Genomic DNA, 12,019 nt, shown 5'->3' with positions numbered 1-12,019 from the left:
GCTAGTAGCATTTTAGTGTGGCACATTTCTTTTTGTTAGTGCTTTAAAGCTCCAGTGAGGAGTTTTTAGCAGGTTACAAAACAGACTGAAATTAAAACTGATGTCTCTTTATGACCTGTTAGTGACCACAAGACCATTAGCACTAAGATTTACAATTTCTATGCAGTTTTTATCATTGTCTAAAACCTCTGAGGGGGGTAGGTGCCAGTCATAGTGATTAACGTGCGCTTTTGATATAGCCTTTCATTTTACACTTTTCATAGCAATGATTGTAAATGGGTCATATTTGAGTTTTAAAATAAAGAAGGGTGGGATTGCTTGGTTCAAAACACTCCTCACTTATGAACAGAAATAAGGGGTACTGTTTGGTCCACAGGGGGCGCCAAAGTCAGCACAAACCAAAAGTTCCCACAGGAGCTTTAAGTAGATATTTGGGCAAAGATCGTTTTGACCTCAAGAATAGATATTGCCCCTATGTCGTGTTTTTTAAATGTTAAAAACATTTAGAAATAGAGTGCATCATCTTTTAGCTACTTTAATGTTGGGAGACGAAGTTTGAGATACTGATGAAACTTGCACAAACATACCCTCCTAATTTGCAGTTATTGTTCCTTTACCTCTGAAATGAAGGTTAGATTTTGGGTGTGCACGGTAGCTCTCTCCGTCTGCTTTGAAGAGGGACTCTCCAGATATCCACTTATTAGATATCAGCTGCATGGTGTTCCATTAGCGCTGCAGATCCAACTTTAGCTTAGATGTTTCACCCAAGAGAGCTGGCACAGTGTGATACCTCTCAATTACCCAGAACCCCATTGGTAACCGCTGGGAAAGGGTAGCCAATAAAAATCTCTCAACAGTTCAAAAGAGGAGCAAAAGCAAGGATGTGTTAGCTACTAAAGTGCCTCCATTCAATGCAGGGAAGGTGTGGGAGGACAGGTGGGAGTGGAATAAAAGAGAAAGGACAGGGAGAAGAAGGCTTTGAGGAATATTCCACCACTGCTCCTCTTTAATTCTTCATGCCTTCAAGTTTTTTTAACCTGAAATGGTAACACACCGTCTCATGCTGCTGAAAGCGACGGTGACAGAGCGCAGATGTCGACGACAGAATGTATTGATTTGCCAAAGTGCCGAGCCAGCAGAGAACAAAAGTGGACGAGAAGAGGGGGGCTGAAAAACTATCTGATTAGGCGTAGAGAGTGGCAGATTTCTGCAAGAAAAGAATGGAGGACAGCCTTGAGAAGAGGACAGGATGTTTTTCAAGGAAAACAGTGTGCAGAGAGCTCACACTGGCATGTGTGTGTGTTCCAGAGCCATGTTTTGTTTGCTGTGACTACTTCATCTGTTTGTTTGTACTTCTTAAGAAGTGACAGTTTGTACACCAACATGTCGGCTCCTCAGAATAATGTGAAATATGAATTCCTGTCCGTGTGGAAAGCACACAAAGGAGCAGAAGTAAGCAGACAACTTCTAACCTGATAAAAAAAAGAGAGGTGGACTATTTTGATTTTAAAACGAGAACGCTCTTTAAGAATTTCATATGTTCCAGAGTACACTCAACATCAAACCTTTACACCTGCTGTTACAAACAAATAAGACAGATTGGTTTTCTTCTAGAATAAAGGTTTTGTTGTCCTTGGAAAACGCTAAAGCAGAAGACATTGTTGATCCATTGCCTTCTTTCAAAAGAGCGCAGAGTTTATTAAAGCCACCTTTCATCTTAAGGACGGTATATTTCATCCAGTGGAATAAAACATAAGTAGCCTTACCACAGATGCCGTCATTGACTCGGGATGACGGGATGTAGTGTGGGCGGAAACCCAGGTTGGTGCAGTAGAACCGGCCACGAGGACAGGCCGAGGTGCCTACAGGGGGGCAGGAGCACAGGTCACTTAAACAGATGATGCTGGAGTTCTGTTCGTTTTTGGCATTGCTTAAATCATTTTTCAGCATTTTCTAAGGTTTTTTGTGGACATACTAGTCGTTGCAGACCCTGAACCTGTTGGCACCTTCACTTAAAGCCCCTATAGGGTCTAAATCTAGTTCAGGGGTAGATAATCTCCCCCCTGAATAGCCCCTGCTTGGGGGGGTAGTACTTTTCAAAGGTCCTGGGACTTTCGGTTGAACATAACGGTGTTTGTGGAGTTAACACAGTTGTTGAAACACAGAGGGAGTTCCTGGGAATTTATACTAGTTTTGTTTTTTATTAAGATTTCAAAACATTATTTAATGTAATTTTTTTCTCCAAACGTCACTGGCCTGATTTGCACAATCTCCATGGGACTTCAGTCCGTGGTCGAAACGCAGACAACCATTGGGGCACAGGAACCTTTTAGTTCTAGGGGCTAAAATACCCCCGAACTCTTGGTCGAAATGCAAATAATGATTAGTTTACGACTGGTTTTGAAAGAGACTGAAGTTAACAATGATGCCTTCTTCTGACCAACAAAAGCAGCCGAGAGCGTCAACAAAAATAGTTCGATATAGAAATATGTAAAACCTGTAACCACGTAATAAAGTAAATTTCAAGCGCAGCCATATTTCAAATCTTGAGGTTGTGGTTTTCCTGAATTGTGTTTTCTTGCAGCTATAATATAATACATTATTCTAAACTTTTATAAACTATTTGTTCTATTTATTTTTTTATTTTTTAGCTTTATTCTATTTTTGTTTATTTGTTCTCTATTTTTTCTACCCTTATTCTTCTATTACTTCTTAACTATGTCTCTGTTGGTGTAACAACTGAATTTCCCCCCTGGGATCTATAAAGTATTATCTTATCTTATCCTAAACATACTGTTAGTAGTTTATAACTGGTAACGAAACAGACTAATGCCTCTGTTTTACCTTTCAAAGCCAAGCAGATGATCAGTGCCAAGACAAATGATTTCTATACAGTCTTTTAATGATTGTCACCGCAACCACCAAGTAAAGATAACAAGGTGATTCACAGAGAGCGGGACAAAAGAGCCACTGTTAACATTTTCCCCAGCAAAGTTTCTCAGTGAGTGTTGTGTTGGCAAGTTAAAGGGAAGCTGTGGGAGATTTTGCTTCAGAGATTACTACGAACAGATATACAGGACAGGACAAGCAAAGGCATACATAGTATTTCTTGGTTTCACACTTGCTTTAGATATTTGTTTTCTTTAATTAGTAGTAGTTGGACAACGCTCAAACTGTGAGTACCTGAGAAACCTGGGGAACTTTTACATACTTTGGCTTCATCAACTGCAAATATCAGGAGTTATAACGCTAAAATCTCAGAGTGGCTTCATACAACATTCAAGCTTTCTTGAATGTTGGCTACTTCAACTCTCTTTATCTGCACCAATTCATAAACCTATGTTACAGATGGCAGCAGCAGGGCTTGGTTTACCCGGTATGTACGGGACAGCATAACAGCAGGAAAGTCTGATTGTTTACTTCAGCTGCCAAATAAATTGTTATGACTACATTTATTGACAGTAAGTATGAACAAAGACCCACTCATATTCTTGGAGAAACACTGACCAGACACAAGTATGAATTGCCAAACATGAGCTACACATGCAGCAGTGATTTGAAATGCTTTTCTTTGGAGCTGTATGCTCTTGTTCTGACAAAAACCTAAATGGTAAAATAAATGAGTGATAAGATGACAAGAAAATAATGATGACGTTTTGTGGAGACCTTAAATGTTTGATAACCATGAGAGGAATGGTCTGCAAAAGGGTATGCTACAGTGACCCTGAAGGACAACACAAATTTACAAAAGATGAAATACTTTTACACAAGTTGGAGAGAAATTTACATTTTGGAAAAGAATTTCACATTTCGTAAAACAAAATTACATTAAACACTTTTACAAAGGCCAAAACAAATTTACATTTAAGAAAACAAATTTACAAAATCAAAAAAACACTTTTACAAGCAGTGAGACAATTTTACAAAAAACAGAACACTTAACATTTCTGAATCAAATTTACATTTATTTTTAACGGAAAGGGAATGTACCAAATACCAGAAGTGATCCTGTACCAAACGGAGTACCGGTACCAATCCGGTACCAAACGGAGCACTGGTATCAAACGGAGTAGTGGTACCAAACAGAGCGACGTAACATTGGGTTCCTACACTTCCGGTGTTTGGTACATTCCCTTTCCGTTAAAAATGAATGTAAATTTGTTTCAGAAATGGCAAAAGTGTTCCTTCGTTTTTAAAATTGTCTCACCGCTTGTAAAAATGTTTTTTTTATTTTGTTAATTTATTTGCTTAAACGCAAATTTGTTTTGGCCTTGGTTAAGATAAGATAAGATAAGATATTACTTTATTGATCACCGGGGGGGGATTCAGTTGTTACAGCAACCCAGACACAAGTACAATCAAGAAGAAGTTCCAATAAGTAAAATGAAATAAAATAAAAATAAATTGAAAATAGATAAATAAAGATAAAATACATTTAGATATATATATACAATATTACAAATGGAATTTAGATTAAATAGCAGTTCAAGTGTTTTGCAAATGTAATTTTGTTTTATAAAATTTAAAAATGTTTTCCAAAATGTAAATATGTCTCCAACTTTTTTAAAGTGTTTCATCTTTTGTACATTTATTTTGTCCTTCAGGGCCACCGTAGTGTGCCTCAAAAATGAAAATAATTTCATAGCTATACTTTCATTGCCGGGGCAGCAAATGCTTCTCTGTGATAGTCTTTATAGCATCCAATTCCTCGACTCAAATATTAGTAACAGAGTAAGTGAGATTCTGTAGTCAGTGATTACTAACAGAGCACAGATCCCAGTGTTGTCAGCATGCAAGAACACAGTTATCTTCTTACCTGGTTCATCAGAGCCGTCCTCACAGTCGCAGTAGTCATCGTTCACCTGCTCGAAGGGGATCATTTTGGACCCATCGATGCAGAGAAAGGATCTCTTCTCCTTGTAGAAGCGCTTATCTGGTATGAAATACACACTGTTCACTGATACAAGCTGTTTACCTTTAACTACAGCTTAACATGTAGCCATAAAAAGTAGAACATTATCACATTAAAACCAAAGTGCTTCAGCCTTAAGAGATACTACTAGAACTATTCAAAATGTTTGTATGGTATTATTGTTACCATCTTGAAATGCCTTTTTTAGCTCTTCTACACAACCCACAGTGATGACAACCTCCTGAGGACTTTGTACAGTATATGTTGTCTGTGATAAAGTTGGCGTGTTGTTTACAGAACAGATCACCATGCAGTGTTTATACCTAAGTAGGATGAAGAGCTACTTAGCCTACAGCTAACTCGAAGGGGGACAGAGAACTTACAGGACGAGGATATTCCTCTTATTTTCCGCGACTCTGCGAAAGCACAGCAAAAGACAGCGAGGGTGATAATGTGGAGACGCATGTCACTGTGCAAAACTGTAAACTTGTGCCCTTCTGACTCACACACAACCCGCTCACAGCTGATTCAAACTCATGCTACTGCGTCTAACATTTCAAAAAGGATCTGTGCCTACTTCCTGAAACATGCGGTCACATGACGCTGCGAGGGCTTCCCATTGGTTCGTATTCGTGCCGCACGTGGTTCTTTGACCAATCAGGGGCAAGGGTAGCGCGCCAAGGAGGACCCGGAAGTCCAAATATTGACAGTCAAGACATGTTCATCGTACTGATATCCATGAATGGTTAAAGGTAAAAATTAAATCCATTCCAATTTCCTTTTCAATAAATGACATAACTTTCGGTTTGATATCAAAAAATAAAAGTGATTAATTCTGCTGTAACATATCCTGTGCCTCTCAAAATTCTTTATTTATAAAAACAGGACTATGAAATCTCCCCCCAAATTTGTTGTTTTTCTGAATGAATTCAAAATATACCTAAAATCACTGAAAATAAGGAAAGGACCAAAGATTATACACATATATATATATATAGATATAGATATAGATAGATAGATAGATAGATAGATAGATAGATAGATAGATAGATATAATTCCTCACTGAATTATGAAATGATTCCCTCTCCTTACTCAACTTATTTTATTATTTATTTTCTATCTATGTAAACTTTCTCATTTACCTTGAATGATTGTTTATATATGATGCTCCTTCCGAATGTACCCATTGTTTGTTATGTACATCTAAAATAAAGATGGATCCTTTTTTTTTTTTTTAAAGATATGTTCATTGTCTCACTCAAGACGTTGTGGACACTTTTTTAAATGAATTGCTCGTACTGTATGATGCGCCAGACTGTCCACAAACTGAACTAGAAATTGTGAGATCTCATTCCAATCTTCCTACCTATGCATACACATGCCACCAGGAATAAAAACCTAATTACTGGGAAAAAACAAAGGTTAAAATGTACCAGCTTTAGCATTGTATGCAAAGCACACCAGATATCTGTAATGACCTCGACAATGGGTTAAAAATGTCACAATCCATCTCCATCTTTTTAAAAAAAGCTAAAATTGCAACTTCTGGCAATGTATGATTAATTTACTGATCATATCAATGCACCCACTAATCTATGTATGTAACCACAACATTGGGACTGTCTGTTGTTTGTTTGTAGTCTGTTAGTATGTTGTTGTTGTATCTTCTCTGTTGCCACTTTATTTGTGGGAAATTGGGCCCCCTATTAAAAGCTTTAAATAGCTTCCTTGGGGTCACCCCTTTCCACACATCCAACCATTGTGAAAAAGTATACTGATTATATATAGATGTTCATTTGTGATGATGTGTGTGAACAAACTAAACTAAACTAAACTAAACTGAGCTAAACTAAACGAAACTGCTTCAAAGTTGTCGAAATCCTTAATAATTTAAGATTAACGTCTTTTATGTTTTTATCTTTTTGTAAGATGTAAGATGTATTATTTTACAATTTACAGTTTTCCTATTTACAACACGTTTGATTGGTGAGTGCATGTGTATCACTTCCTAATGTTCGGGACTGTTAATTATCATCACAGCAGATGGTATAGTATTGATTAATCAAGAGTTTTGGCATTACAATAGGCAAACAATAACATAGCACTCTTATTTCACTGGCATGATGTATGGATACACAATAATAAATGAAATATATATATATATAAAACCTGTTGCTTAATACTTTTTTACTGCTGGATGCTGTACGTTTAAGTGTTACTGATTACTCTAAAAAGATAGATAGATAGATAGATAGATAGATAGATAGATAGATAGATAGATAGATAGATAGATAGATAGATAGATAGATAGATAGATAGACAGGCAGACAGGCAGGCAGGCAGGCAGGCAGACAGGCAGACAGGCAGGAACATTTTTGAAAACTTTATTTATAATAACAAACTTTGTACATTTATACAGTATAAAAACAGTCAAGTATTTTTAGGAAACATTTTGTCAAATCAGTTCAGGCACTTTAATGGTACATTTCAGCAAAAATTGGAAAGCCAATTTCTAACAATATTTTAACGTGTCATGTCCTAATGTTTCGTTTGTCATTTTTCTGCGTTCAGTCGTGCGTAAAGGTTTGTACTGCACAGTGATTCCTTGCTTTGGAGGTAAGCAAGGTCCCTGATCATGCCTGGAAAGGAGTAGGAGTCCAGAGGTGGACGCAGTGGAAACACTGGCATCAGTCCTGATGTCATGTATGGTGACATAAAACCTGCCATGGCTCCGTTTGGAGAGGAATAGGCCATCCGCAGGGGGCTGACACCGAGGCGAGGCCCGAGTCCGTACATGTCTCCCCCTGCGGTCGTTGGAGGAAGGTGGAGCGGAGAGAATGCGGACTTGTTCCCGGGAGCCCCGAGCGCTCCAGAAAACCCAACAGAAGGCCTGGGAACATCAGAGTCAGTTCTGTTTTCTTTGGAGCTTAGTACAAGTTCAATTGACCTGACAATGTCTCCTTTACACGTTCTCACCATAGACTCTAAAGTGTCCCGCTTCTGGTGGGGGAATATCTTTGCCATGATGTCGGTGGGGTCCCGGTCCAGGATCGGGTAGTCTTTCGGTTTCTCCGACTCACTGCCTGACTCTGGATCGGAGGAGGAAAAGGACCTTTGCGGGCTATCTGTGTTATCAAACACTGGTGATGGACTCGCGCTGTCACCGTTTAATGAAGTGGCGTTGTCTCTGTTTGGAGACAGATCCTTCTTGTCGTTTGGTGAGTGTAGGCGTGCAGCGTGGGGGGCAAAGAGAGGTCGACCCATAAATCCGTTGTAAAAGTTATACTTGCTTAATTTGTCATCTGAAATGAGAAGAAAAGGAAAACAAGTGGTTTAAATCATTTTTACGCATGTGCGTAAAACTGCGGTCTCAAGTAATTCTATATATCGTGATTTGATGGCATGTCAGAGTAAATTCAAGTTGTAAATAATTATAGAAATGTACGATTGCATCCCGTTTTTGGACAGGGTAAAATAGATCATTACAGATTCACCAGTTTTGCGTTTTAACTTACCTTCTTTTTGGTTATCTGCTCCAAAAACATCAAAACTTGGAGCCACTGGAGTGTTGCTTGTTGCTGCAGGGCCTACAGGTGACCCTTGAGGAATCCCTGCCTCTGACCCGGGATACAAGAGCCGGAGGTCCCGGGCCTCGCTCTCCTCCTGTGCCTGCTGCCTCCTCAGCGCCACTTGCGCAGCCATCACGCGCTGCCTCTCCGCTATCAGGGTGCACTTTGCGCACACACAGTCTCTCCAGCGGCAGAAGCGCTTGTGGCCTTTGAGCGCGGATACTACTCCGTGATTTCTGCATCTGGCACACTTCGGTGTGCGCGGGTATCCCCTCTCCAGCGCGGGATTGCAAGCCCGAAGAAAGAGGGGCGGAGGGCGCAGGAGGGAAGGTGGTACCTGCAAGCCACTGAGCGGGTTGGCGGTGTGCCCAGGCATGCCGAGCGGTCTGATCCTGCTGTCCATTCCAGCAAAGTCTCGCAGTCCAATTCAGCTACTCAAGTAGTCATTCAATAGATGTGGCCTTCTCTGAGTGTCTGTCCTCTGAACTGACGCTAGCACCCTGTACCCGCGCGCTTTAAGTGTCTCCTCTCCAGGTGGTTTGACATGAAACACAACACCCTGGTCACACCCCTTTCCGCTCCAGCCTCTTAATACCCTATCATGTTTATTTGCATCCAGGGTGAATAGTGCGCTAATCTGATGCAACTGAGCCTATATGTGCATCTGTGGTTTAAGAGCAAGTAGTTCCCATCAGCACCAGATTTGAATTTAACTTGTCTTTGTAATTTAAGGAGAATTACAGTCAACACTGCATGTTTAAATCTGTAGAGATTTCCTCCGTTTAATGTGCCAAAACAGTGTGCTATGTCGAATCAGGTGTTAAACAGAAAGAAAAACATTTGGCCTCAGGTCAGACACATACAATGACCCCATTTAGTTGCTCTACCAAGCAATGAATATTCACTATAATGACGTTTTTTTAACACAACAATGGCCCTAATAGCCACAAAAGCAACAGGTAATTATCTACCTGGTTATTCTGTCAAACAAATTACCCCGACAAAAGACCCATCTGCCAACAAACACCCAGAAGATTGGTGGATAACTAATCACACCTTGTCACATGTTTCATTCATTTCTCTGCATTCAGACAGGATCCAGTTACACGCAGCAGATTGTCTTACTGTTATTAGATGGGAAACAGCTTAATGTGACAAACACAGCAGCAGTCACCAAGGGTTACAAATGACTACAACATTTTTTCTCAGCATTTGTGTATACTGTATGCTTGTCGATTCCTCTGCAGACACTAATAGTAACAAAGACGTAGACTATCTTCAATTTGAGACATTGCTTATTGCTTGTATTACTTAGACATCAGTGAAGCTCCACTCTCTACTATCTCTGAATAATGGATGTGGGTTTAAGAGGCAGTGAATGGAAGCATTCTACCCCCTTGTGGCTCTTCTTTTATCGGAATAATGATTCCCCGAAGGGCATCTTACGAGCAAGATCTGCTACAGCACAGTCCAGGAGGGTTGCTAACAGTATGATACCCAATGATGTGACACAGACATGGATATTATCAGTCATGAATATTATTGCTTACAGAAAGTGCAGAGTGGTGCGACTATAAAAGAAGATAACTGTTTGTGAAGGTTAAACTGACAATAGGAGGGCCCTTCTTAATTATTTTTTTACCTGCTATATCAGCCGTAATACATTTAAGTTGTAAAAAGTACAAATTCATGTACGATATCAAAGTTAAGGGTCTCATAAAGCATTCTCAAAAATCTTGTAATAAAAAACTTTTTATATTACAACTTTATTCTTATTAATGTGCAATTTCTATATCTTGAAATCTCATATTTTCAAGAAGCTCTACTATCTGAAAAATGTATCATTTGTACCCCGTTATCATTTAAATTGATCACTGAATGGATGAGTTAAAAGTGCTTTGCTAATCTTATCAAGGCTAGCAGTTAGCATACACATGCAATAAGCTGAATTGCCCCTCTTTGTTCCCAATACATTAGCATACTAAAACAACTGCGGCCATCAGTTAACAACTACAACTGGCAACAGGCCAACAGTGGACACTTAACAAGTGTAAACAAATGATGGTCATGTGACTTTATGGACTCCTAAAATTGGATCGTAGAATGAATCACAATATATCTCGAAGCACATTTATGCCCAACTTGAAACAGAATTTCTAAAAGTATATTAAAGTTCATTGGGGAAATTCAACTTAAAGTTTTTATTACATTTTAAAGCTCCTGAGAGGAACTTTCAGTTTGTGACGATTTTGGCACCCCCTGTGGACATAAGCAGTATATATTTGCTGATCTTGTCCCATACGTGCAGACCTAGTGATTTCTGATTTAAAATCCCCTCTTTTGTTGATTTTACAGGCAAACATATCACTGTGTAATTCTTTGCCAGGGATAAATAAAAAAAAAACAGGCTCTTTAAGAGGGTGCTGTTAGTCACCTCATCTGACACCTACCCCTCGGCAACAATTACAGGGGTTAAAATAACTAGATGGAAATGCTTTCTCTTCTCACTGATTGTCACATTTGCTTTTATAGGTCATTTAAACACATCATCATTAAGTTCAGTGTTTTCAAATCCAGCTTCTGAAATCTTATCACAAGAGCTTTAAATTATTTGCATTATGTCTAAAAGACCCTTTTTAACATAGTTAAAAGGCTGTTTGGATCCAATATACAGCATACCTGCATTTGTATAACCATGCATGTGCAAGAAGCAACCTCCAACTGTACCAAAGCTGAAAAATTGTGTGAAGGCATTTGTCGTAACAAAAGCATCCCGATAGTGACTCGTACAGAACACTGCTATTTGCAGAAAGATGGACCTCAAGTTATGGGATTAGGCAGATAGGGGTTGGTACAGATTCACTCCAGCTGTTCAGGACATGGAGATAATGTGAAATGCATCCATCAACAAAGAGGGCTAGAAACATAAATAAATCCCAGTGAAGTCAATGCTGTGGGGACGCACATGCAGCTTTTCTTTTTATCATTTCATCCACTGTGAAGTGGAATTTGGGGTTTGGATTTGTGGCTGGCAAGTTTATCCAAGCACATTAAGCTGCTCTCACCTGGCTGTTTTACACAGACCACTTAGGCGCATAATCAGGACAAGTTACAGCCTTTTTTTGCAGGATGCAGCATGCTGTTGAAAAGCCTGTGCAAATGCGTGTCGCAATATATTCAGCTCTCAAAAAGGCTCTGTTTCAGTGTTATTACTAATTACCCAGAGGTGGAAAATGTGACAAAAATAGATGTTTTGGAAAAGCATGAATAAATTGGATTATGGATAAAAGCTGTAATGTTATATTTACTCATTTAATGCCTCTTCTGTTTGTCTCTGGATCATAGGATTACTACAAGGCTAAACCAGGCTGGTTGTGTCTTTTAACCAGATCAGTTTCACCCTGTTACAAGGTTAATTTGCAACTGCCACTTTCTATGTAGGATTTTCCCCAAGCAAATCAGACCCCAGATCAGATCAGCTCCTTAAAAACACCATCTTATACCCGCGAGGACAGCAACACTGGAGGCAGTTATACC

General features: G+C 39.3%; 3 protein-coding genes across 6 annotated transcripts in view; 1 reads left to right on the top strand and 2 right to left on the bottom strand.

Annotated features, from left to right (window-relative positions):
- The window catches only part of LOC117807546 (glucosidase 2 subunit beta-like), a 182,967-nt gene extending 177,461 nt beyond the window's left edge, over window positions 1-5,506 (bottom strand). For 2 of the 4 annotated variants that reach the window (XM_034676867.1, XM_034676868.1), the window contains exons 1-3: window positions 5,296-5,503; window positions 4,817-4,933; window positions 1,767-1,862 (exon numbers count right to left, since the gene is read on the bottom strand). In XM_034676867.1, the coding sequence (XP_034532758.1) occupies window positions 1,767-1,862; window positions 4,817-4,933; window positions 5,296-5,377 (295 nt within the window). In that variant the 5' untranslated portion in view covers window positions 5,378-5,503. Of the gene's footprint in view, window positions 1-1,766; window positions 1,863-4,816; window positions 4,934-5,295 lie in introns of all 4 variants that reach the window. The other 2 variants (XM_034676869.1, XM_034676870.1) reach the window with 2 other exon arrangements.
- The window catches only part of LOC117807548 (fatty acid-binding protein, intestinal-like), a 45,220-nt gene that overhangs the window by 1,725 nt on the left and 31,476 nt on the right, over window positions 1-12,019 (top strand). The gene's annotated exons all lie outside the window — the stretch shown is intronic.
- On the bottom strand, window positions 7,284-9,570 carry LOC117807547 (doublesex- and mab-3-related transcription factor A1-like). Its single transcript, XM_034676871.1, has 2 exons — window positions 8,429-9,570; window positions 7,284-8,215 (listed from the first exon to the last, which is right to left on the bottom strand). The coding sequence occupies exons 1-2, from the start codon at window positions 8,883-8,885 to the stop codon at window positions 7,467-7,469; spliced, it is 1,206 nt and encodes a 401-aa protein (XP_034532762.1). The 5' UTR covers window positions 8,886-9,570; the 3' UTR covers window positions 7,284-7,466.

The sequence above is a fragment of the Notolabrus celidotus genome, chromosome 23 (assembly GCF_009762535.1).
Source record: "Notolabrus celidotus isolate fNotCel1 chromosome 23, fNotCel1.pri, whole genome shotgun sequence".
Classification (NCBI taxonomy): Eukaryota; Metazoa; Chordata; class Actinopteri; order Labriformes; family Labridae; genus Notolabrus; species Notolabrus celidotus.
The sequence above is the reverse complement of the archived record's forward strand: the minus strand, read 5'-3'. Positions and strand labels throughout refer to the sequence as shown.